The 27,136-nt window shown below is 37.1% G+C and overlaps 3 protein-coding genes across 5 annotated transcripts; 2 read left to right on the forward strand and 1 right to left on the reverse strand.

The window, feature by feature from the left end:
• The first annotated feature begins 158 nt into the window (after positions 1 to 158).
• LOC115453921 (chymotrypsin-like elastase family member 1) lies at positions 159 to 12,902 on the forward strand. Its single transcript, XM_037443670.1, has 7 exons — positions 159 to 262; positions 1,943 to 2,092; positions 3,778 to 4,170; positions 10,156 to 10,274; positions 10,798 to 10,971; positions 11,758 to 11,917; positions 12,105 to 12,902. Exons 1-7 carry the CDS (start codon positions 223 to 225, stop codon positions 12,365 to 12,367), a joined length of 1,299 nt encoding a protein of 432 aa, XP_037299567.1. The 5' UTR covers positions 159 to 222; the 3' UTR covers positions 12,368 to 12,902.
• Positions 12,903 to 13,131: 229 nt separating this feature from the next.
• Positions 13,132 to 19,223, forward strand: LOC115453920 (clotting factor C). Of its 3 annotated transcripts, none has more exons than XM_030182647.2 (6): positions 13,132 to 14,796; positions 15,923 to 16,087; positions 17,033 to 17,151; positions 17,611 to 17,787; positions 18,012 to 18,171; positions 18,716 to 19,223. In XM_030182647.2, exons 2-6 carry the CDS (start codon positions 15,958 to 15,960, stop codon positions 19,066 to 19,068), a joined length of 939 nt encoding a protein of 312 aa, XP_030038507.1. In that variant the 5' UTR covers positions 13,132 to 14,796; positions 15,923 to 15,957; the 3' UTR covers positions 19,069 to 19,223. The 3 variants fall into 3 exon arrangements, with proteins under 3 accessions (XP_030038507.1, XP_030038508.1, XP_030038505.1); XM_030182648.2 differs by having other exon boundaries at positions 13,132 to 14,577; positions 15,909 to 16,087; XM_030182645.2 differs by having other exon boundaries at positions 13,132 to 14,577.
• A 1,578-nt stretch (positions 19,224 to 20,801) lies between these two features.
• LOC115453919 (modular serine protease) lies at positions 20,802 to 26,240 on the reverse strand. Its single transcript, XM_037443644.1, has 6 exons — positions 26,109 to 26,240; positions 24,405 to 24,557; positions 23,802 to 23,926; positions 21,952 to 22,128; positions 21,359 to 21,518; positions 20,802 to 21,169 (listed from the first exon to the last, which is right to left on the reverse strand). The coding sequence occupies exons 1-6, from the start codon at positions 26,143 to 26,145 to the stop codon at positions 20,862 to 20,864; spliced, it is 960 nt and encodes a 319-aa protein (XP_037299541.1). The 5' UTR covers positions 26,146 to 26,240; the 3' UTR covers positions 20,802 to 20,861.
• Positions 26,241 to 27,136: the final 896 nt, after the last annotated feature.

A 27,136-nucleotide genomic window follows, 5' to 3' on the forward strand; every position in this document is an offset into this window, starting at 1 on the left:
GCGGGCGGAGCCGCGGACAAAAGCTAGTACTTAATATGGCTGATGAAGGTACTTTACGTGCTATCAAGATCTCACAACTAACATTTTGAAGACGGATATGTTATTAATAATATTAGTATTTTTGTGTTTTTGACAGGTCAGCCAAATATATAAAATGACGCGACGAGACTGTGTTTATTGTGTCAGTGGATTTTACTTTGAACATATCGAAACTTTAACATAATGAGATTGTCATTTATATTTTTAATTGTATTGTATTTCGGTAAGTAACTATTAATTTTCATAATATTTAATGTGTAAAAATGTGTTTGGTGGAATACTGAGGAGTGAACACCAAATTTGTTTTAAAAGATTTGACTAATATTCAGTTCATTGTGAATGTTTTTATTATAACATTATAAATGAAGATTAAAAATTAATTAGGTTAATGATTTTACGTTATAGCCCACAGCAACATAAAAAACAGGTCTTTGTAGCCAGCATAATAAGTTTGAGTACGGCATACCACAAACATGCAATAGATTGCTTTACTATGCAGCTTTCAAGTTCTTTTATGATAGAGATGAAGAAAACGTGCGGTCAACAGTTGTTTTTCAAAGAAAAGTCAGATATTCGCCGCATGCGCATTGTGATGAAAGCAGCGATAGCCTTGTTAGGAGTGGAATGGACTGCCGAGACGAATGTCTGCAGATGCAAAAACCAAAGGCGCGCACATCTGACTTTTCTAATACTTATGTGTGTATTCTGTGTGAATTATCGTATGCTTTAACGGTGAGGGAAGTTATCGTGAGGAAACCTCCGTATTTAAGGTTCTCTAAAATAACTTTGAGGGTACTTATAAGTTGTATGAAGTGTGCCAGTCCGCACTAGGCCCTCGTGAAGGACTAAGGCCTAATCCCTAGGTTCCTAAGCTGGAAGTAATTACCCCCGCAGGGGTAAATAAGCTATTTCAGGTGCAACAAATAATACATAGACTACTTTTAATTCTGATAATTTCCGGTGTTCCCGTCGGAAATGTTTATTTTTTATTTTTTTACTAGATGTCGCTGGCGTCTTAAATATGGTTACTGCATTGACGTATATTCCATAGACACGAACGTCCGTATAAACTATTTGTTCAAAATCTGAATTAAAATGGCAACCAAAACGTCACTGTCATAATCTATTTGTTCACTTAAATAACTAATAATTTTACTTATTTCACTAATATTTTTAGTAACATCCAAGTTTGCACTTAGACTAGCGTTTTTATATTATGAGCGCACTCCGTATACAGCCACAAGCATCAATATTGACCATACTAACACCAGTTTGAATGGATAACGGTTCAATTCAGTTGAACTCAGTGAATGTTTGGAACATATTTATTGTATTGTAGTACATATACATATATCGATGTGATGCTATAAGTCAGTACAGTACTCGACGAATTTATATAGCGGAAAAACTAGGTATACCAATAAAAACTAAAAAAAATTACCATTACCTACTAATATACTGGTTAAAAATTTTGGAGTCATTGCCTAATTAAAATTAAACATTCTTTTCGTGTATTCATTTATGTAGCTTAACTCGCAATTTTATTTATAAGAAAAATTTGCAATTTTTATTGTAAGAAGTAGTCTCTACTAAATCCAACTCAAAAACATAACAAAAAAACGACACAAGAAAGCGACATTCGCAATTTCGACGACTTATAATTATTTTAGTTTAAAACCAAATTACTGAAGCAATTTTGAAAAAAAAAATACTTCATGAATGACCGAGTTATGAGGGTTACCTAATAACATTAAAAACATACACATCGAATTGATAACCTCCTCCTTTTTTTGAAGTCAATTAAAAAAGGCTTTTAACGCAGTCGAAGTCGCGAGCATTAGCTAGTTTATAATAAAGTAATAAACTAGTGCAATGTAATCTAATATATTTTTATTAATATCAGGTCTGGGAGCTCTGGGATCTCGGATCAGAAATACAAGAAGTAGTGTGCCATATGATTTATTGCCATCTTATTTAATTGGCGGTAATTCGGGAACCGGGGGTGAACCTTCAATATATACAAAAACAGAGGATATAAAGAATATAGAAACGGGTAAAAATTCTACACTGGATACAAAGGATACCAAGCATACCGTCAGTTTACTTGCAGAACTCACTAACGGCAAAAATAAAGAACCGTTTATAATGCCTAGAACATCGTCTTGACTTATATCTAGCTGTTCAAATTTGGAAATTATTACTCCAGCATAAAGTTGATAATTACATTAATAGGACTGTTGGTTCCATTAAAATCTTTAAGTCACATTGTAAAATTTAAATAAAGTCTTAGTTTTGAAATAATGTATGTTTTCTTTCTCGACACTTCGTTAGCCAGCTATATTTTAGGTAGGTCCGAGTTTTGAACACCGTGCTAGGAGGTAGGTAAGGTAGTAGGCAAACGAATTTGTGTTACAATTTTTGTTAGTTATATTACAACGCATTCATTTTATATCCAAGGCTTAAAATTTGTATATTTTCTCCAACTAGAATTTATTGCCATCCACAATAGACAGTATAAAACGAACGCTCTGTACAACATTAGAAAATTGCAATAGATGAGGATTCATTAGACGTATTTTTTTATAACTATATATTTTTATAGACAAATCTTCATGCAAGTAATTTTCTTTACCAAACAACGGTTTGATTTTTCAATTAAATTAAGTGTGTTTTTAATTCAAATAATTAAATTTATATCTTTTAATGATAAAGATAATTTTGTTAACTTTCGAAACTGATTTATAATTTTTTTCCGTTCAAAAAGTACATATTTCTTAAAATAGACCTGTATTTTAAGAAATACTTAATTCAAACCTCCAGCAAAAGCCCAGTGGCAAGAAGTCATTAAGGTTATAATTTTTTATTTTTTTTAAATATTACTTATTAATTTAACATACTCACTCGATTTTAAGAATAAAAATATTTAACAATATAATAGTGTTTTGCTTTTTTTAAACATAATCATATCTTAGATGATATAGGGAAAACAATATAACCAAAACTAAAAGTAGCTTATTTCATACTTTTGTATTTGTCAGTTAATGAGTTCTTGCAGTAAACCGACGATAAACGCCTCCTTTTTTGAAGTCGGCTACAAAAACTTTTAACGCAGGCGAAGCCGTGAGTAACACCTAGTATTCTATAAGACATAAGTAATATCTAAAAAGCAACTTTGCTTCTTTAACGTAGTTGAGAAGATATTAACGAATCTTTGGTACACGATATTTGTAAATAGGCACCGCTTTCAAGCTATCAACCATGACTATGCTTAATTCCATCATAAGTGAATATCTGTAATAACAGTTCAATTTATTCAAGGCAACACTTATATTCACAGCAAATCACTTTTTAATGTAACCTTTTTTACAGTTTATGAGTCGAGTTTATTGTTGTTGTTAGTCGAACAACATTAAACTGGCCTCATATTTCACAATACCGACATCATCATTTGTGTTTCTCATTGACATACAGATAACTACAAAAACATTTGATCTATACTGATATACATATAAAAGCTGAAGAGTTTTTTTTTGTTTAAACGCGCTAATTTCAGGAACTGTTAAACCGATTTTGGTATTGTTTTCAATAATGGCTACATTACTGAGTGCTATACGCTACTTTGTATCCCGAGAAAATATTTATCCCGAAAAATCATTTTAACGCGGGTCAAGTCGCAAGCAATAGCTAGTTTATAATAAACTAGTGCAATGTAATCTAATATATCTTTATTAAAATCAGGTCTGGGGGCACTGGGATCTTGGATTACAAATAGAAGAAGAGTGAGCCTATTTGATATTATTACAAATAATTTAAGTTACGGACATGCAAGAACCGCGGGTCTCACTTCAAGAAATAAAAAAACAGAGGTCACAATTATTAAAGATGATATAAAGAATAGAGAAGCGGTTATAAATTCTACACAGGCTACAAATGATACACCGGCTACAGATGATATACTGGCTACAAATGATACCACAAATGATGCTACAAATGATACAAAGGAAACAAACTCAACCAAGGATGTATACCTAAATAAGGCTCCGTGGCACGCGGGGCTGTACACGAAGACTAAGGACCCTTACATGCAAATATGCGGAGGCACCATTATCGCTAACAATGTAGTTTTGACGGGTAAGCATACAATAGAGTAATATTATGTACAACAAATAAAATATAATATTTATTACATTTTATGTTATATTATATACGAATTAACATAAATCAATTGAAATAATATATTGACTAATGCAGCGTTTAATCTGTGCGAGTCAACCACACAAGTTGGTGTACAAATTAAAAATCTCAAAACGTTACACATAAACCTTTGAAGTTCGTTTTAGTAAGGACAAATAATTTTTTGATACGAACACAACAGTCTAAAGGTGATTTAAAACTTTGAATTTGTTCAGCTCCTTTTTTGGCTGACTGTGCAATATACATACAATATGCATTAGGCAATATTGCGTTCCATATTTATTCAGTTATCGATATATTTACCAGTAGTATTCAAATCCTTTAAGTAGTACTTATCTGAAGCTATGCTCGATAGGGCGATACAGTATCGCTCTATTGCAGCATTAGACGGTAAAAACTAAATGCTCAGCGAGATGTGGGGCACTAATTATCTACCTAACCCTGTTTAACACCTCCCTCCTCATTTCTGAGGCAATCCTTGTGCCATGGGTCTTCACAAGGAATGCACGACCATGCACGGGGGCACATTTGTCGGCAGCCCTAATCACAAATTTACTTGTGTGACTCGTGGTTCTCTCCTTGTTTACTCCTCTTTGTTGAAACTACACTTTCATTTCCCCTCATCCCATCTTAGAGTGTTGCCATCCTTCCCCGACTCTGTCTATCCCTATTTCCTTCCTTATTCTCTACTTGGCCTCTGCAGTCGCTAGGTTTAGGGACTTCAGTATCCCATTCGCAGATTAGCGGTGGGATACCCCGTGCCTCTGAAAGCACGCAAACCCTCTGATGATGTGCCTGATCTCTCACCGGTCATGTCGGAATGCCGTCTCACTGGACTATGAGAGTGAAGAAATAGAGAGTACACCTATGTATTGCGCACACACTTGTGCACCAGTGGCGAAGCGTCCATACAAGCCGATTCCCACCGGCTTCCCTTTTAGGTTTTCGATGATACTAAACAATATATTTAATAGGTAAAGGACAATGCCCAAAACCAGGCTATCTTTGCGTCAGTCATGCGTCTTAACCAAATATTCACGAAAAATCATCATTTTAATTATTAATTCATTTGTATTTATTTCAGTCATAAGCGAATGGGGGTTTAAAAGATATGAAAAAAAAAAGTTGTTTAATTGTTGCAAATGAAACACCGGATAATGTACTGCCAATGTGGCGAATTGATACCAATTCATAACAAATTCCCTTTTAAATGGAATAAAAAAGTAAATATTATGTACAATAAATGTGCCCGTACTTGATAATTTAATAATATATTTAATAATATATGTATTAAATATATTATTCATCTCAAATATATTGTTATAAAATAATATATTTTACTTAATAATTATGACCAAACTCCAAATAGCGGGTAAAAAAAGAGAAAATATTAATTGTTCCAAAAACAAACAAATAGCGACTTGTACTTGCATTGACAGAAATATAATAGTCGGCTAAAATATGTCTGGATTTTATTTTTAATTAATGAATATATGGGTACAGATTTTTATTACACTGGCAACTGAAATTAATGACATTTGGCACTACAGATTTGTTTGAATGTGAAATCATTAAAATATTTTAATATATTTTATCTTACTAAAGATCGGAGTGTTTTTCTTATGTATTTTAATGTTGAGTCGAAAAATAGTCTTTTAAAAAACAACGTGTATAGTGTGCGTTTCGAACTTTGAGACGGAAGGCTTTTAGTAAGCAACACAATGTCGTTTAGAGCCTGGACCCAGGACGGTTAACCGAGACGGCATATCCCGGCGCTGTATTGACTGCACCTTTGCGGCGCCACAGCAAAGATAAGTATATTCCTTGGACGAGCTGTCCAGTTTGTAAGTTATGTAGATTATTATTAACATAGCCACAATGTGAGAAATATTTTGCCAAAGTTAAAGAAAACAGTTTAACAATAATAATAATCTGAACATGTTTACTCAACTTCTACATTATATTTTAGGTTTCAAGGCTGGAATGAGTTTGTGCTGCCTGCTGGAGATCAGCTAATAGAGAGGTTCACAGACAACAACATGACATGACCCGACCAGCGATGCAAGAAGTCATTCACTCACTTCAGGAGTATATATAAATGTGCTGCAGCTATATCAAATTCTTCTTTTTATTTTGGGATGCCAAGAATATATACATACCTCTATTAAAAATATACATCTATACCTAGTCTTGCCATAAATATTGTAATAAAGAAAAAAGAAAATTGTTAACTGCAAATAACATTTATTACTTTTACAGTGTGTCAGTTTAATACATAAATATAAAACAATTAAAAATATAAAAGCTTATTCGAAGTGGTCTCCATTGGCTGCAATACAGTCCTTTAAACGATGAGGCCAGTTATCAATAGAAGCACGCACTCTTTCCATGGGAAAATTCTTCACTGCCAATCGTATAGATTGTTTTAGGGACTCCAAATTATCATGGCGTTTAGAGCAAGCTGTACTCTCTAAAACTGACCACAAATCATAATCCAGCGGATTAAGATCGGGACTAGACGACGGCCAGTCTTCAGCTCTGATGAAGTCCGAAACGTTCGATTCCAACCAAGACTGCGTGGACCGAGCTTTATGACCCGGCGCCGAGTCTTGCTGGAAGGACCATACTTGGTTATTGAACATGGTGATGTTAAGGGGCTTAACTACCTTCTCAAGAATGGTATCTTGATACACTTGTGCCGATGTTTTGATACCTTTTTCACAAAAATATGGCTCAGTCACTCCTTCATAGCTAACACCCCACCAAACCATCACTGAAGTCGGATAATGTCCACGTTGCACTCTGTCGACTAATTGGGAAGCTTCCTTAGAGCTTTGAGCATAAATACGGTCATTTTGTTTGTTAAAATGTTGCTCAATTGTAAAAATTTTCTCATCCGTAAACAAAATTTTTCTGTGACCTCCCTTTGCGTACCGCTTCAGTAGTTGTTTCGATTTTACCACCCTATTCTTCTTTAAATTATCAGTTAAGAAACGGCCAGTGCGTCTCTTATAGGCTGCAAGTCCTAAGTCATCTTTTAAAATACGCGACATGGTTCTAGGTGCTATCTTCATTTCCCGAGATAAAATCTTTTGCTTTCGGACAGGATTTCTTCGAATTCTTTCCCTTACTGCTTTGACCACCTTTTTCGTACGAACACTACGTGGACGGCCAGATCCTTTTCTGTCACAAACAGAGGAGGTCTCATTGTACCTATTAATAGCCCGGTACACAAACATTTTACTAATACCAAGTGTATGGAGAGTTTTAAAAATTGCATTTGGCTCCATACCTACTTTGTGTAATGCTATCACAGCGATTCGGTTCTCTTTATCACCCCACACCATTTTAATATCGCAAAATATTTTACAATGTATTGGCGCCAAAATGAGAAAACACAATGAACAATCGTATAAAAATGACAGATTCGAAATTCAAATGTAATATTTTTTTATAATTAAGTGTAACAGTATTTATGGCCAGACTAAGTATAAAAATATGCATCGGATTTCGTATTTCTGGTTTTATTTTTCTTTCCCTATGATAATTAACTATTAGCCTAATAAGGCTGTGAAATGAGTTCCTGGGTTCGATTTCCAGGCCAAGCAACATTTTATCTCGGTATTTTTAACATGAGTGCCTGGGATCGGAATCCTCCAAATAGGGTTGGCGTCAGGCATAAGGCCGGCCATAAAAACTAAGCTGGATCTATTCTACAATATGTGTTGACGCCATATTGGAGTGAGATAATGGTAGGTGGAAATAAAGATTAGGTAATCCATGTAATAGAATAAGTCGTAAGTCAGAAAAACATATACACAAAAGGTCAGGTAACATATGTATGCTCCGTGAAAAAACTAATATTCCGCCATTCTATGTTAGAAGTTTTATTGGAGTTTCGTCTTATCAGATATTTTAGTACCTATCAGTTGCTTATGAGGGCGATTAAAGCTAGGTGAAAAGACCGTCCACTAATCGCTTATAGCAATAACCAGTAGGTACTGCAATATTTAACTTAATCAGGCACATAGGTACTTTCTACCTTACATTATTGCAGTCCATACTTAACCTCAAAATAACCGCGCTATAAAAATTCTGATTACTCCGAACTCCCATCGAATATCTAATTGTTTTCAATTTGTATAAAAATTAGGATATATTCCCCATAGTTTTGTGAAGGTTTTGTACAGACGCAAGCGTAGCCCAACTCTCATACAAAAATGGGCATTCTCCTTTAAATTTAAAACATATCAGACAATGAACAATAATTATAATAGCTTAAATTATTAATTAATGATAACTTAATAATGACATCTATCGGCCATTAGCCCGATGTTTATTAAATTTAATCGATATCGATTACTTATTTTAAACAACATTAGATGGCGCACCTCGTATTTAGTTCCCCAGAAATTCCGTTACCAAAGTGAAATAGGGTACCGGACTCATTTTTGTTCTTTACTATTATCAAATATTTAAATAATATAAATTATAACACAGAAGGAAATATTGAAATCCGTTAAAAAATCAGCAAGTTATAAGCCTTTGAATTTCGGTAGAAGGGATAATTAACAAGAAACAGAAAAGAGACGAAATACCCACATGTGACGTCATCGGGAATTACGACACGTGCAAAAGAAAGAGATGAAGCGATATCCCCACATCGCGCCCACTTCTGCACACATTATAATATTTTAAATATGAATTACTCGCTCATTTTTTAACCAATATTTATGCAGTTTTCGCAGGAGTGCTTCTTTTTAGTATTATTAACCATTACATATAGAATAATATACAAAATCAAGCATAGGCCGGTCCCCTATTGTGACGCCACAGGCAAAGGTAACCCGCTGTCAAGCGGCTTAATTTCGTAGTATCTTTTTTAATATAGATGGCAGCACTTTCTATGACTTTCTATGCCAGTGTTAGTCGAAATCGCGCGGAAGATATGGGCAAAGGTAACCCGAGCTAGTTCGGCTTCACGTTAACCGACTTTGTATAGTTGTCGCTTTTTACGTCCTTCAAACGTCATAATTTATTATACTACCAAGTTGCGGTGTTTGTAAATTGTCATATTCATTTTATTTTTTGATAGTTCTGTGACATTTAGCTACCAGCGCTTTGTTTATTTAGAAACTACAAATAAAATTGTATTATAATGGAAATAACTAACTACTTTGTGATCAGTTAATGTCTACCTTTACGTAAGTATATTATTAGTATGTGATTTCACATATTAGTATTTAGATGGTTAAATATTTAAAGTAGATCTGAAAGTTTTTGATTTCAGACGCAAAATGTTTGTTAGAAGAAAATAAATATTATATTTTACTGAATTTAAAATATCACCACGATACAAGCAAAAATTAATGAATAACCTTTTTTGATTATTTAAATTGAAAATTATATAAGTTTATCATGTAGGTGCATTTAAACTGTTGGTCTGTTTGGCGATCGTGATACCTATTTCTATAAGGAGAAATTACATTTACTTACAGTTTATATTAAAAATAAACAGATAATCTTAGGTACCTACGTAGTGTGGTTATAATTTGAATACTTACTTTTGTTTGCTGTTATAACAAATTAATACGCAGGTACTTATATTTGTGATTAATGGAAGGAGAATTATCTACGTTTATTGTTCGATTTTATGGATGTTTGAATTATTTACGCATAATAGGTAATTTAGTAGGCATGTCAATGTGTGTCGACTTAGATTCAAGACTAATTCGTTGTCTTCGTTTTTGTTTTCCATTAAATTGCCCCCGATATCCTAACTGACGCCCTTCGAAAAAATTTCACCCTTCGCCACTGTTGTGCACTATAATATCTCATGCATGAGCTGGCTGATTTCCGTTGAGATTGACCGCCGTGTCGGAAATTCGGCCAGGAGGAATTCATTCATTCATCTTGTTACAGCTGCACATTGCCTCACACAGGACAGAATGAAACCCAAGGCGTCTCTCTTCGCCGTAGCCGCTGGAAAAATCTTTCGATCATGGGACGACCCGAACGACGTAGAAGCTCAGAAATCCGACGTGAGCACAAAACAGAGTTATTTCACATTTCTCCTATGTCGCTGATAGATTACCATAATCTTTCAATATTAATACACCAGATTTTACGTTATGGATTACCACCTTTTTTGTGCAAATAAAGAACATTGGTAAATTAAAGCTAGAAAACAAACTAGACGTCAAAATAAAGTACTTACAAATTAATTCAACTAATTTCACATCAACATAATTTCATTACTTTATACAAAGAAATTTATCAGATTTATTAAGTAAAAATTAAATAAAAAAGTATTTATCACATAAGCGAAAAAAGTTGCACTTATGATACCCAAATGATACCTACGTCAAAACAATTTATAAGAATTATTATTATTTCTAAATAACACCTAAGTTCATTTATACATATAGCTACGGATATTTTAAATTAGCATAAGTTAAAATAAAGTAACCATCTCAGTTCGGCAGGTAGGGGGAAATAAAACGATGATAATGATTATTGAGGGCTTTTAAAATCCAAAAATTCATTGTCATTTCATATCTGCAGGTGGATGCAATCGAGATCCCGCCGCGATACCAAGGACATGTGGGGAACTTCCAAGAGGACATCGCCATACTTTTCCTCAACAAGGCGTTCACGTACAACGAGTTCGTACGACCAGCTTGCCTCAACTTCAATCCTGATTATGACAAAAATCAGCTGGAGGGAAACATGGGCAGTGTAAGCGATGTTCCTTCAATAGAAAGATCTTCTTTGCACTAACAGAGTTTCATTAATATAAATAAACTTCATACAATTGCATCCGATAGGAAATCAGTTAAATCCAAACAAGGAGATGACCCGGTTGGCGTTGGTGCTGACGCGAATCGTTGAAGCCGAGCCGTTATCGGTATTTCATAATGCGATGATCGAATCGGTGTGCTGTTGGGCAAAGTGTCGTGTAAATCACTGGCTTCAGTTAAATCTACAGAAACAATAAGTCCATATATTTGCGGTTAAAATGCGTCCATTGGTAATTATTTTGTCTCCCGCTTCGCTATGGAGGGAAGTGGACAATTCATATTTCCAACTCCTCCCTATCTTTGTATTTGATTAATTTCGTTGCGGGATAAACACCGATTAATGTTCCCTATGACTGGGCGAACTTCACCGCGCAATATTATAAAATGCGGCGCATTACTAATTCTGGCTCACGGGAGTTGTAGAGGATGTGTGGGTGAGAAAATAAAAACAGTAATAAATTAGTTCACGATTTTTTCCTTCACCGTTAAGCAAATGATAATTCACAAAGAATACACACATAACTTTAAAAAGGCAGAGGTGCGTGCCCTTGGGTTTCAAACCTACAGATATTCGTATCGGCAGTCTGTTCCCTCCCAACTAGGCCACTTCGAAGCCATAAATGTAGATGTATTAAAATCATTTCATTCTTAATCATTACCATGATATGCAGTTCACACACTACATGTCGGCTGGCTAATACTTTCGTCTATCACCCGGATGTAGATCGTGGGCTGGGGTCTGACGGGCGAGAACTCCTTGCCGTCTGAGGTGCTTCAAGCCGCTGAGCTCCCGATCGTTCCCATCGACAAGTGTATAGAGGAGAGCCCAGTGAGCTTCAGGAGCGCCATCACCGGGGACAAGATCTGCGCCGGATATACCAATGGTAAAATATTGGTTAAATACGTGAGAATATAATTTCCATTAAACTTAAACGTTTAGTTAGTTACTGGCAATCCTCATATAACATGAGCCAATTATTCGATTCATATTATATATTGTGTAACTTAAAGCCCAGTAGTATTGATAATATTTTTGTACTTTCTCACATTCTCTATGTCACGTTTCTCCAGGCACAGCGGTGTGTCACGGCGACAGCGGCGGCGGACTGACCATACCCGGCATGGTGAAATGTGCGAACGTCGATCCGCCGTGTTTTGAGTTAAATATGTTTCTCCACGGCGTGACTTCCACCGCCCCCACTTCAGACAAGTCGTGCAACATCTACACTTGGGCCACCTTCACCCACCTGCTACGTCACGAGCACTTCGTGAAGGCCCACGTGCCGGATATAGAGAAGTCTTGTGTGCCCTTAAAAGTGTATAAGAAAAAATAACTTCTACCTGTTTAGTCGCCACCATTCCGCAAAGATCATCAGCCTGATGCGGAGCAGTTAGACGAAACGCTGAAACGCTATACCAAGCCGATCCAATTTTTAAAGGAATAGACTTTAATGTTTATCATAATTTTACCAGGATCTAAAAGAATAATCATCAATATTCTTGCCGCTAGTGTAACCACTGGACATATATGACTTAACATCTCATGTCTCAGAATAGCGAGCGCAATGGAATACCAAACAATACTCTCTAATTTAAGTTGTTGGATGGTATTTCTACTGTTTATGGGCGGTCGTATCGCTTACCATCAAGCGAACGGCAAGCTCGTCTCGTCATTCAAAGCAATAAAAAAATCTCAAAAAATCGAATGGAGAATCGAGTGGCACGAGCGTGATCATTTAAAGAGAACTTATGACGCGGCTATGTTTGTTTACAGTCGTAATGGCTTATTGATTTTGTTATTGACCCTTTGTATTGACACAATAAACTGCATAGCATTATCAAGCTAATTAATAAACACGTTATTATTTATTGATTTATTTACTTACATCGTGCAAACGCACTCTATCAATCTCGATGTAAAAAGCAGCGTGTTGGTCCATACTTATGCGAATGCGGAAAATCACGGCATAAAGACCGGTCCTTTTGGAAGGCTTGCGTGGGGACATGGATCCAACACGTAGAGGCCCCTTTTAGATACATTACTCTAGTTCGGGTTTATACACCTTGCAAGTACGCTCTCTGTCTATACTTATGGAGGAAATACAGCAATACGAATTATTTTTGAGGTATTACTTTTTACGGAATAAAATAAAAGGGGACCGATTAGGGATCCTGTTGTGAACTTTATGACAGTTCGTATGTTTCTTTCACTAAACTAGTCATTAAGTATAAAATACGAAGAATTGACTAATACTCCTTATTTAAATCGGTTGTTTAATCCGGCTGACTAAGGTGCAGAGGCCATATTCATGGCAATTAGGTACAATATAAATGACCTATTGAAATTCATTATAAAGTATATAAAGAAATATATTGGCAAGCTAAGGTAAAGGAAATGTTTCCAAATATTGGGGACGCAGGAGTTGTTCTAAATCAGCTCACAAATTTGTTTTACGGATATAATAAAAGCACCAATATTTTTAACCGACTTCAAAAAAGGAGGAGGTTATCAATTCGACGTGAATATTTTTTTTTTTTTTTTTTGTATGTTGTTACTTCAGAACTCGCTCATTTATGAACCGATTTGGAAAATTCTCACCACCGTTTCACCTCTCAAGGCACCGACTCAAAAATTGGTATCCAATATATACCTGTTATGTGAAATTATTTTTCGGTTTTGAGTGGTTTTTGAAGGCGTTTTAATTTTTTGTTAAAATTATTTTTTTATATGTGCTCGATATTATAGTCTACGAACATAATGAGATACGCACATAGAATTATTATGTAGGTCCTGCCGATGTAGACAATAACAATGACGCCATGTTGAATGTCGCAATAAATTTAAAAACTGTTGTACCTGCGTCTAAATAATAAAATGGCAATGAAAAAATCATAGGAAATCAAAATTCGCCATGTCGTTTACTTGGACCACATACTTATTACAGTTATATCGTTTTTAAAATGAAACTACTGAACCGCATTTGAAAATATTTCTATGGGACCAATCTGGAAGTATATATCCTTTCAAATAGAAAAATAATTTTCCAAATTGGTTAGTAAATGACTGAGATCCGAGATCAATTGATATGTTTTTAAAATTATATCAGTAGTTTGGTTTAAAAACCAAAATAACTGAAATAAATACGACTTGGACGACAGTCCACGTAAACGAATTTGCGTTTTCCGATACTATTTAGTGGTGTTTTTGTGTTGGGTTTTGATTGATTGATCCATTTCATATCGTTTATTGATGTCAATAGGATCTATTTTTCCGGCTTTTATTTTTGAACTCAATCTTTTATCATTTTCCAACAAGATCCACACTAATGATCCGACCACGCGGTCGGTATCAATGACCGATGTTTATGTGCGGCAGATAATATCGTCTGGAAAGTCCAGTTTTATAAGACAGGCAGTGCAATAAATATGCAGCTCGACAGCGTTCCTTGCATCAGTCCCTAGTGATCCTCGCGCAAGTCAGAACCGATCGACATGTGGGTCCAGGCTGGGGTTATATTGAGTGTTGTGTTGATGATGTGTGCAGGTGGGTTTTTATAAATAGTGGCTCTCGTAAGTGTGTCGCGTTCTAGGGTCAGCCAGTGTACATTCGGTTCGAACAGGCCTGCATAATTGTGTCGACTAGCGACGGGTAATCAGCTCTCGTCAGTCGATATCCTATTGGACACCACTTCACTTATCTACCACCAGATGCAGCTGGGTCACACTGCCGTGCTCGAATAAAACAATCGAACTTATTACACCAGTTAGTAAATCTTATTTTTACTACAGACTCGGTTAATATCAACTATAAACACGCACTGTGGGCAGTTACAAAAGTAGCTGAACAAATTCAAAACATCATAACGCTTTTACAAATTAACTTGAATCTTTTTTTTTAATCTAAAATAAAGCTTACTTTGCTGTTTTAAGTTTGAAGGTTTATAGATGTTGGAATTTGTTCAACAACTTTTGTGTGTGACTGTATACGAAAAGTTCGTAACATATAACAGTTCCAGAGTAAACACTGATGTATTCAAAATATTTATTTATTTTACTCTTTATTGTACAAACACACACAAAAACAAAACAAACAAACAAACAAAAATTTAATATGAAAATCCCAGTACCTACATTTTGAAGTTACAATTTAATGTTTTTGTTGATAAATGTGCTCCAGCGCACTGATGAACTTAAATGATAATTAGAGAATTCAAATAAATTATTAAAAAATAATTACTTTGTTTCACTCCTACAACTAAAATTCACCAATGGTTATTGGTAAATTCAAAGATTTACCAATGTACGAGATTTTAAAGTTACATCTATGCCCATTAGCGGCCTTAGGGGATGGCAAATCGGGCGAGCCCCCGAGCACTCACACTTATAGAGGCCTCGCGTGGTGTCTTAGAGGGCCCTTTTTGAAATACTCACGCTCTTATTAAAATCGGAGAGCATTTTTTACTTCTTCCGGGGCCTCACGTCGTTAAACAGGTCTCCACTGTCTAGGTATACATTACAAATAGTATCCCTTCAGTATTGATTTCATAAAATCTCTAGTATTCTGTTTGTTATTTTTTTTTAAGATCATTTTGAGGCTATTCTTGCTCCTTCCAAATTCACTCCCAATTTTCTCAGCAATTCCCCACAAGTCCCACCTTTGTACTAACTATCGGGGGGCGGGGGGGGGGACGTATCAGAAAACGACCTAGCTCCCCCCCCCCCCCACCCGCACTTCAATTATTGACTCAGCTCATCCCTTATTTTGTCTCAAAAAACCTGTAGACAGCGCCTAAACACAGCTGCTTGATAAAAAGGTAGATAAAACAATCACACCTTCCCCGAAATGCAACCTAAAGAGACCTATCGCATGAGTAGTTATTGTTTTTCAGACCAAGCCATAAAGGTACCTGATATATTACCTATCATGAGTGGTGGCTTCCGCGTGAAAACGCCTGATACGTACCCGTGGCACGCCGGGCTGTACACGAAGACCACAAAACCTTACATGCAGATCTGCGGCGGGACGATCGTCTCGAAGCGCGCTGTCATATCAGGTAGTTATTTAAGTCGATGAGGGTAAGCCATATTTATTGTTAGCATAATATAGAAAGCGGCGATAGCTTAGTTGGGTGTGGAACGGACTGCCAAGACCAATGTCCGCAGGTTCAAATCCCAAGGGCACACACCTCTGATTTTTCTAAAAATCCTGTGTGTATTCTTTGTGAATTTATCGTTCGCTTTAACGGTGAAGGAAAACATCGTGAGGAAACCTGCACATCTGAGTAGTTCTCTATAGGAATTTCGAAGGTGTGTGAAGTCTACCAATCCGCACTAGGCCAGCGTGGTGGACTAATGCCGAATCCCTCTCAGTAGTAGAGGAGGCCCGTGCTCAGCAGTTGGCAAGTATATAATACAGGGCTGATATTATTATTATTATATTTATAATATAGTGTGTTTTATACCCTTGGGAGACGAGGTAACCTGACAAACAGCAGGCACTGATGGACCTCAGTAATACCTGGATATCAATGACTAAAGCTCCATATAACCTGATGCCTGACGACTTCTCTTTCGTAATTTATATTAAATCTATTGATCATTTGCAGACCGCATTTATGGTTATTAGTAGTACCTATAAGTTGTGTTCCTGTTGGAATATTTCACCCTTCACCACTGCCGGGTACAGTTTTGGTCCAATATGACAATAATCTTGTTCCCCATCTCATGGGCACGGCCATATTATGTAAGTTCGCCGTACCTGCCGAACCTGTTCGGTACTTCTTTTTGTTTAATTCATCTGGATTCCTTGTAATTCGAATGATACTAAGCACGCCACATCGTCATTACCCTACGACAAAGCGAGGTTGGATAATGATTTAAAATAATTGTTACATCTTCTGAATAAATCATTGGGAAACTAAAGAAATTAAAAACGCATTTCCTCGCAAGACTTGACATCAGCAAACTTGGATATTCAGCGTTCGTTCTTGTATTTCCAGCCGCACATTGCTTCACCCTGGACCGACACATTCCTCCTGCATCTCAGTACGCCGTGGGTGCCGGCAAAATTTACCGGCCGTGGAATAATTTGCAAGATTCAACACGTCAACATTCTGATGTAAGATATCAGAGAATCTCTGGACACTATTTTCCGAATATAATATTTCCCTTTTATTAAGTTGCGTTTATGTACAAAGGTGTGACGACTAAGGCGCGAGCTAGTCGTCTGATCGTAATCATCACGACTGCTCATTAACTCTCCCGATCGTACTTTGAATTACAAAACATCGTATTACAAAACGTTCAGTACCCTGAGACAAGATGTTTAGTCATGAATAATGCTTGCTGACTGCAATGTCCTTTAAACGGAAATACAAAAGTAATGCACAATGTTGCTTAGCAACAAATAGACAATGCGGTGGTAACCTAGCCAATATCTCGCATAGCTACCGCCAGTACTAATCCTAAAATATTATTTACAAGCTTGCGAATAAGCTTTATTATCTCATGACAGTTTCTCTCCATGCTCATGAATATAAAAATTTAGCGACATGTGTTATATGTATAATCTTCGCAGGTATTGGATATAAAGATCCCACCACGCTACCAAGGCAGCGTGGCGAATTTCCAAGACGATATCGCAGTTGTGATACTCGTCAAGGAGCTTATCACACATGCATTTGTGTCTCCGGCTTGCGTCAACTTTGATCCTGATTTACGGGAGGCACAACTGAGCGAAGGGCAATTGGGCAAGGTACGGGGCTATGAGCCTACTGACTCAGTATGAGCTAATTCAGTTTCGCTGTCAAGTACGATATCTGATGAGAAGCTATCAAAATAAGGTCGGCACCTTAAGATAGTCACTATTTAATATTTTTTGACAAATAAATTGTGTTTATGTAACAGCTCCGACTCAGCTGAGAATGAGCTCTTAAAAGTCAGCTTAAGTTTGAGTTATTTACGAGTGTTCCCATGTAGATCGTAGGCTGGGGTCTGACGGGGGAGAACTCGCCGGCATCTCAAGTGCTTCAGGGCGCCACCCTGCCGATCGTCTCTATCGAAACGTGTATCGAAGAAAGCCCGGTGGGCTTTAGGAGCTCCATCACCGGGGACAAGATCTGCGCCGGATACGACAATGGTATTTAATATTACAACGATGCCTTTATTTACACTGTCCTAGACATTTAAGTAATTGCAGCCATCTTTGCCAAACTACCTTTTTGGTAAAAACCTGTGAACGACCTCTTTATTGAGAAATGTTAAAACGTGGCAATCGAACCAAAAATATGGGTGTTCAAGCTACCAGGCTAAGCAAGATGGTTGGCTCATGTTAAGTATCACAACTATCAATAAGTTGTATCATAACCTTAGATCTACTTCTTGGCACTACACTGGCAAAAAAAATACACGTCGAATTGATAACGTCCTCCATTTTTTAAAGGTTGAAAATACCAAATAACTGCTAGCTATAATGTCATTTAAACCCAGTATCTCCATGTCTCGTAATTATGGTAGAAGCACCGTAATCTGGCTCTTACCTACTGCCAAGGTAAGGAGATATCACCTGGACTGTGTCATATTTTACCATTCATTGCATTCAGTTTCCATAAATCCTTAATAAACACATGGAGACGCTGTATAAACCGGAGTACAACAATGAGTTGCTTGCTTGTTTTGTGCAGGCACGGCGGTGTGTCGCGGCGACAGCGGCGGCGGGCTGGTCTTCCAAGCGAAATGGCAGCTCCTCGAGCTGGCCTTCCTGCGCGGCGTGGTGTCCACATCCCCCACCACGGAGAACATGTGCAACACCCACACATGGGCTACTTTCACCGACATTCACAAACACGAAAGCTTCCTCAAGTCTGTGCTGCCTGACATTGAAAAGTCTTGCCAATTACCGCCTAATAACAATTTTGACCGAATTGAATTGAGTGGAACAATCCAACGAACACAGCACTGTCGATGTTCTTGTCAATGTAATAAGCCTTACGAAGTGGAGTATGAAGGAAGAATATTCAAACTTAATTTATCATAAAACTAAATTAAAGCTACTTAATTGTTTACAATGTTAATATAATTTTACGGGCCGTGTTATACAACCGCGTCCCATGGTTTCGATTTTTTTGGTATTGTTACACTAAACACAATGATTTTATGTTACTTCTTTTATAATTAAATATGGTAAATTCAGTCAAATCTTTTTCTATATATTCCTTCACAAAATGATTTTATAATTATTTTAACATAAAGTGCTACGCGTACGGAATCAGCGCCGAGCATCTTTGCCGCTCTGCTCGCTCCGCCGCGACAATGAGCTTAACGATGTAGATTCGGGGGATTCTATGCTGCTCTAGTCAACGACAACTTATACAACTCTTGACGTGCTGTCCTGTGTAGATATATGTTTAGCGGCGTAAAGGTAGACACTGCTGTAGAGGAACAGATGGTTGCGTTCCTCTATGGAAGGGGAAGATTTCCAGTCAGGCAAATGTTGCTTGTGACCGGCCGCGGCCCCTCCGACGGTTCATATTCGGAGGTGGTATATATGCTGCGCGTTGCGCGAATTCTGCTATCGCAAGCCAGTATCGTCTGTCGCCATCTATCGGGATTGTTGTGCACAGGCAACCTGGTAGAAGAGAAGCTACAGGCAAGCTGGAAGCTCATCACATCATTTAGTAATATAAATAAGGGCAATGTTATTTGTCACTAGGAGCAATCAAACCTCAACTCATTTTGTTTGACATTGCAGATATTCATTTATATACAACCACTAGCTTTTGCCTGAGGCTCCACCTGCGTATTTTTTTTTCCGGGATAAAAATCTTATAGCACTTAGGAATAATGTAGTTAACAAGAAAAACAATTCAAAATCGATTTAGTAGTTCCTGAATTCGTCCAAACAAACAAACAAACTCTTTATCTTTATAGTATAGATTACATTTTTTATACTTACGATTCAAGTAGTACTTTTCAACAATCCAGAAGATGGACTACAGGGGCCGCAGCCAACATGCCTTTATACAATCGTTAACGCTAATAAAAACAGATAAATATGTGGAAAGTATATGTCCTAACGATAAATCTATCGCTAAGATATATGATTTTCATACATAATGCAGGCGTTAACGATTGTTAAATGGGATCTTGAGTACAGCCTCTCGAATGCAAATTTTGTCTAAATAGTTGTTTCTGTGTTTACTAAAACAAAGATCCAAACGACAGAACAAATCATTTTCTCTTCCTCCTAACTGTCAAGTTTTAATAAAATGAATACATATTTTAAAAAAAAACAGGGATAGCTTCTAAAAATACGGTAAACGCACTGTTTTCTTGAGAATTCACTTTATAAGTACCTTAGTGTACGTATTAGATTCTGATAGATTCAGAGGGTGATATTACTCTAGATATTCGCCGTAAGAACGAGCTTTTAAAATCGAACACTGCACAAGGCCGCAGTTCTTACCTCCCGACCCTTCTAATGGTTCGGGCCCGCGTGCTGATGAATAACCGTAACGGATAGTTATTAGTACGCTCAGCCCATAATTGCTGAAGTCTTCATTCTGTCTCAGTAGCCGACCCGAGACGAGGTTCGTAACTCGTTAGTGGGTTGCCCTCAGCATGGTCACAACGTCTTTGGTTTACGAGCGTCTAAAGAGCTCAGATTTGTTTGTATTAACCGTCCCTTGCCAGGCTACCTAACTTATAATATGTAAAAAAAAAAATATTAGATATGAATAGATATAGGCGGATTTTTAATAAAACACCATGTAATCCAACAAAACGTTAGCCTTTAATAAGATGAATCAGTTATAGAGACACCACGACAAATTACTCTGTCTCTGGGCATGTACAAGGACATATATTGTTCTTTGGACGCCGATCTGAGCCGGTAAGACGGAACTGGAATGCGTCATTAAATCGTGGTGCGCAAAACTCTTCCACGTCGGGTACGTAGGCCTTCACGAAGTGCTCGTGTCGGAGCAGGTGGGTGAAGGTAGCCCAGGTGTAGATGTTACACATGTTCTCTGTGACGGGAGACGTGGAGGCGATGCCTCGAAGGAAGAATCGCACGAAGCCGTCAACCTTGGAGGAGAAGACGAGCCCCCCGCCGCTGTCGCCGCGACACACCGCAGTGCCTGCGAAAAACCGACTAAAAGTAATGAAGTAGTAAAATATAATATTTTTAATGTTTATTTAAATTTGGTCATTCTTAAATAATATAACGTATAAACAGACAAAACTTACTTAAAATCAGGGGCTATGAGCCGCATAAATAAATCAATCAAATCAAAATGACTGTGAACACATGCGTAACAATACTCTACCGTTGGTATACCCGGCGCAGATCTTGTCGCCGGTGATGGAGCTCTTGAAGCTCAAAGGGCTCTGTGCTATGCACTTGTTGATATTGACGCACGGCAATGTGGCCGCTTGAAGCACTTGAGACCTCGGAGAGTTCTCGTCCGTCAGACCCCAGCCCACCACCTACGTCCAGATAACAACGCTAGAGTATGTCAACATTATTTAGTTTCATTAAAACTACATGAAAGTTGTTAACTAAATATTGTTTATAAACATACCATTTGAATAATTCTTGTTTTCAGATTTAAAGTGATGCTGAAGTTACAGGACAAACGCGTAACACCCCTGAATTAGTTGCATGAGGTTTCCGATTCTATCTCCAAGTTTAAAGTGATATTGGTTTTTCTGCTCAATAATAACCCGGACCCTGCCGGATTTGTGCCGGTATGGTAATAGACCTCCTCTCCATCAAATCAGGGGATGGCAAACAGATAGCAAAAAGTCAGTACACTGGTTGCGCCTCTGCCTACCCTTTCGTTGGTGTGCCCATTTAAATTTCATGGCAGTCAACAGTTATTTCCAATCAGGTCGGTTTTATTTTTCAGCATATTTTTACCTTTCCAGACTTTCCTTCCTCGAGTTGCTCTTCGTCGAAATCAGCAGAAAAATTTATACAGGCCGCCTGCACGTACTCATTGTATCTAAACTCATTAACGAGTATCAGAAGGGCGATGTCGTCTTGGAAGTTGGCCAAGGCACCTTGGTAACGTGGTGGAATCTTTATTTCACTTACCTGTGAACATGTTTAAACTATAATACACAAAGGCGGAATAGAGGGAGACAAACCGAGCAACCGCCCGTGGCCTTGGGCTTACAAGGGCCTCGCGCGGAGCCTTGGAAGACTTTTTTACGATTTTATCAAAGAAACTTATAGAAGCCACGATTTTATTTTAGTTTAATCAATGCATATCTTTAAAATTTGTATATTTCAAAAATGACATCTTTTGCCATAGGTTTTTACATAAATGTATATTTCATTTTTAGGAATTTATGTGACCATAGATATTTCCAGAAAGTGAGTAGGTTATGAGTTAATTTATTTTGAAAATATAACAATGTATACATATTGGTACCCATGACTGTATCCGTGAAATTATTTTTTAGTTTTCAGTACATTTATCTGCAATATAAAACCGTTTAAATTATTTTTTTTTTTTACTTTTTTATTTATCTTTTAGTACATTTATCTACAATATAAAACCGTTTAACTTAAATTTTTTTTTACTTTTTTTTTAAGTTTTTAGTTTTTATTTCTCATTCTATTCAATTCGTTGAGTGCCTCATTATTGCAAGGTTTCTTTCCTGTTAGTTTATTGCAGTCAAACTCTTCAATACGTAATCCCTCTATAGATCTGACTCTACTAAGAGCAACGTAGGCTTGGCCTTCCTCAAATAGTTTAGCGCCTAAGTATACGACGGCGTGATCCACAGTGCTGCCCTGCATTTTATGCACCGTGGAAGCCCACGACAATATTAAGGGCAACATTCGTCTTTCAGCCGTCCCGTAATTAAATTTAGCTGGAAACTGTATGGCTTTCGGGTGTATAATTTGTACGCCGTCTCTTGCAAAGTCGATTCGAACCGAAGATACGTCTGTTGCGTACATCTGAGTTCGACGAAATAGGGGCCAAACGATTTCGTTGATATATCCTATAGCGCCATTAACTAATCCCTTTGAAAAGTCAATATTGGACCGCAACATGACTTTTGCTCCCACAAATATTTCCAATTCTGCTGGTAAGCCCCCAGTCTTATTGATATCAGCTGGTATAAGTGTTTCTGTTTTTATTTTTTGTAGAATTTGTTGTTACTATTTTGTTCCCACGAGGACTGGACATTTTTACATTTTGTAGCAGTGGCCATCTTTGACTTTGATTTTGTATAGTGCACTAAATTCTACTTGACAAGCCCTTTCATTTGATACCCATATTGATGGGATTGAAAAAAACTAAGTTGTCCGCCATCTTTTAGCGGCAGCCATCTTGGATATTATAATATTGAATATGGATAATTGTATTGTCACCAGAATCAAAGGCGTATACCAAATTTCAGATCAATCGGTTAACGGGAAGAGGGTTAAATTTCAATTACTAAATTTGACCCAAACAAACAAACGGGGTGAGCTAAATAAAACCGTTTAAAAAAAAACCGTTTAATTAAACTATTTTTCGGATTTTATCGCGGTTTTAATGTTTTGGTTTTCTCCCGACGTTTCGAAGACTTTCCATCCTTGTATATAAATATTCACAGTAAATACGTATTTCAAAGTAGATGCTTCAAGTAATACGATATACGATATCAATTCATGAATGTAGATCAACCTGCAATTTAAATTGTATCAATATCTCAATCTTCGAAGACAAAAGCTGCGCCATAATATGGAATCTAAACTCTATGTTCACTCACGTTTGATTTTTGAGCTCCAACGTCGTGAATATCGTTCCACGGGCGATATATTTTGCCAGCCGCTACTGCGAATTGCGACGCAGCGGGCATATTGTCATTAGGGTCCTGAGTGATACAATGTGCGGCTAAAAAAACAATAAGCTTAGTATTTAGAACGAAAATATTAAATGTCGGAATTACTATGGCGTTAGCTATAATAAGTATTTTAACCCTTATTAGCATTATGTAAAATGATATAACAAGTCGCAATATGAGACGGATTTCCATGGCTGACTTTGGTCTATATAGCAGCATCGATATAGCTGAGAACGAGGTCTTAAATCATAGTTTAAGCTTGCTATTAAATACGTGGGGCCGTCCCGTATGCGCCGAAGAAGGCCACCGCGGGTTTTGGTTGGTATGCCGGTGTAGGGTATACAGGGGTTAGGGACCCGGTCCAATGCTCGCTCTGATGATGTTATACTCCCGAGTGTCGACATGGGGCCGTAAGACCGGTGAAACCAACATTACCATTCCAAAAGACTAACAAACGTTTTCCACGTTAAAAAAAAAAACTGAGGCGAGTGTCGACCTGTGTCAGTCTGTTTGACAGAATGGCCTCACCTGTCACGACGACGTTCTTGGCGATGACGGTGCCGCCGCATATCTGCTTGTACGGAGTCGAGGTCTTCGTGTATAGCCCCGCGTGCCACGGGGCCATGCCCGATGGTACAATGAGACCATTACTTATCCTCGCTTTGCCAAACGTGCCAACGCCTGTAAAAATATATGAAGTGCCAAAAAGCAGTACTCATATAGCAAACATCGGTCGACATATATATGTAGTCAATCATCATTTCATCAATGATTGGAATCAATAATAACGACAGCCTCGGTGGCGAGTATTACTTGACTGCAGTGCTGAGGTCTCAGGTTCGATCTTCGTGTCGGCCAGTGATAGTGGGTTTTTCTACTCGGTTTAAATGTGAAGTCTAGAATTCGTGCCCGATATGGCCAGACTGGCTCCCTATCACATCATGAGACGGAATACACACGGCGCAAAGTGTATGCACGTGTTGCGTCTCTGCCTACCCCTTCGGGGATAAAAGGCACGAATGCGTGTAGCATTTAAAGTCACATATAAAAAGCACTTATGGTAGGTTTCATTACTTAAATTAGTTTAATAAGATTTAGCTAGCACGGGCTGGCAGGTCAAGAAGACGCAAACGATGCACTTTTGAATATGATTGGATATGTGAAAGTAGCACAAACGCATACAGCGATTTGTTACGGGACAAACTACATCACTCCTGAGTGTTTTATCAAGGAAAACCATCGATATATGTGTACTACGTACTATATTTGGCGTTCTATATTCACTGTGATCAACTGATTTCAACTGATATCCTTTCCATATATATTATAATTCTCTTTGTGATATCCATTCAAACTGACTTTAGTATAGTCAATATCAAAGAGAATTATAATATATATGGAAAGTCAATATTGGCAGCTTGTGGATGTATACAGAGTGGCGCTCATGATATAAGAACTCAAGTCTAAGTGTAAACCTAGATTTGAATAAAAAATATTAGTCTAATAAGTAAAATGATTTGTTGTTCAAGTGATTAAATAGGTTATAAAAGTGACGTTTTGGTTCAGATTTTGAACAAATAGTTTATATGGAAGTTCGTGTCTATAGAATATACGTCAATGAGGAAAATCTATTATACGCGGACGAAGCCGCGAGCAAAAGGTTCATAAAAAGTTCGATGATTAAACTGCGAATCGACCGGTCGAATGACGTATACGTAGGTAAAACTAGTTTAGTCGTCTGTATGCTGTCTGCATCTTTGATCTGCACATTCACATTATTGTATCGTTTTCAAGGGCAATGTTATTGTATTTTTATGAATTTTATCTCTCTGAATTAATATCAAAATAACATTTTTTTAAATAAAATAACATTTTTTCAAATTATCCGCGCGTTGACACTCATGAATGCATAAGAGGCAATTCCGAGTTACCAAGAAATCCCCCATATTTGCTCTCGGCAAAGCGATTTACTGGGGCTTGTGATAAACGCGGCCATTCCTAAACATCTTGAGCATTTCAAATCAGCATCTTCAATTATTATTAATATAAGCCGTGGATTTTGAAGCTATAAATGCATTGTAGAAGGTTGTAACGTTTAATTTACCTTATAAACATTAATCAACCTGTTAAACTAGTGTCTAAAAGTAGATGTAGGCTATGTTTGTAATGTCAATAAAAGGAAAAAAATAGATTGAAAGAATTTCAGCTTTGACGACTTAAATGTTTACTTACATAAATACAGGACGAGTAATAATTGTAGACGTCTCATGTCGTTTAATTAATGCGCACGTTTGGTTTGTGAAGAGAGCACCGAGCTACCAACCACGCTGGACTGAATCAACTTAAAGGCCAAACATGAATATAATATATGATTTATTAATACCAGTTGCCGACGTATGCGATACATTAAACGTAGAATGCTTGAATTATTGCAATACGTATCTTTTGATGATTCTGACTAGGGATGTACTGGCAAAATTCCATTAGGTGCAGTGTGAGCACTTTGTCGTGCAACTACAAAAAAACAAGGTTGGGTGAAGACTGCAAATAATAGTTTGGAGAAAGCTATTACCATGAAGACATGAAAAGCATAGGAGTATTATCATTATAATTTTTTACATAAATTGTTTTGTATGCAATAAAAATAAATAGTCCATTGAAATGTTAAATTTTTTAGGCCTTACCTTGTGTTTTTTAGAGGACGCTATTTTATTTTTTTGAAGTGTAGGGTACAAGCAGACAACCGCGGGTTTGTGTTGTACATAATGAGAGTACAAAAAAAAGTATTATGAACCTTATAAACACACGTTCTGATGACGTTGCAATGGACATTGAATTTCTTAACATTTTCGCTTATTACTTTTTTATTTATAGTTCTACGACAAAAAGTTACTGGACCAAAGTTGTAGAGAATTTAATTTGCAACAAAAAATGTTTATAATTTTTTTTTTCAGATAAATAGTTTAAGAGATACATCGTAAAAACCATTTCAACCCCTATTTTCAAGATGGCGGCCGTGGGACAAGGGTGGCGACCCCACAAACTTGGTTTTAGCTTTACACTGACCCCCCCCTACACTTCAAAAAAATAAAATTGCGTCCTCTAAAAAACGCAACCCCAAATGTAACTTTACAATGGACTAAAAGCTTTATTATTATTATCTCCTGCCTATCGTGAGTGGTGGGTAAAAGGAGGCTATTAGGAATCCTGGTCGTAGAGCGGGGTATGCACGGCCTCACAGTTTATAATCGACGTGCTAT

The sequence above is a fragment of the Manduca sexta genome, chromosome 26, assembly GCF_014839805.1.
Source record: "Manduca sexta isolate Smith_Timp_Sample1 chromosome 26, JHU_Msex_v1.0, whole genome shotgun sequence".
NCBI classification, from domain to species: domain Eukaryota; kingdom Metazoa; phylum Arthropoda; class Insecta; order Lepidoptera; family Sphingidae; genus Manduca; species Manduca sexta.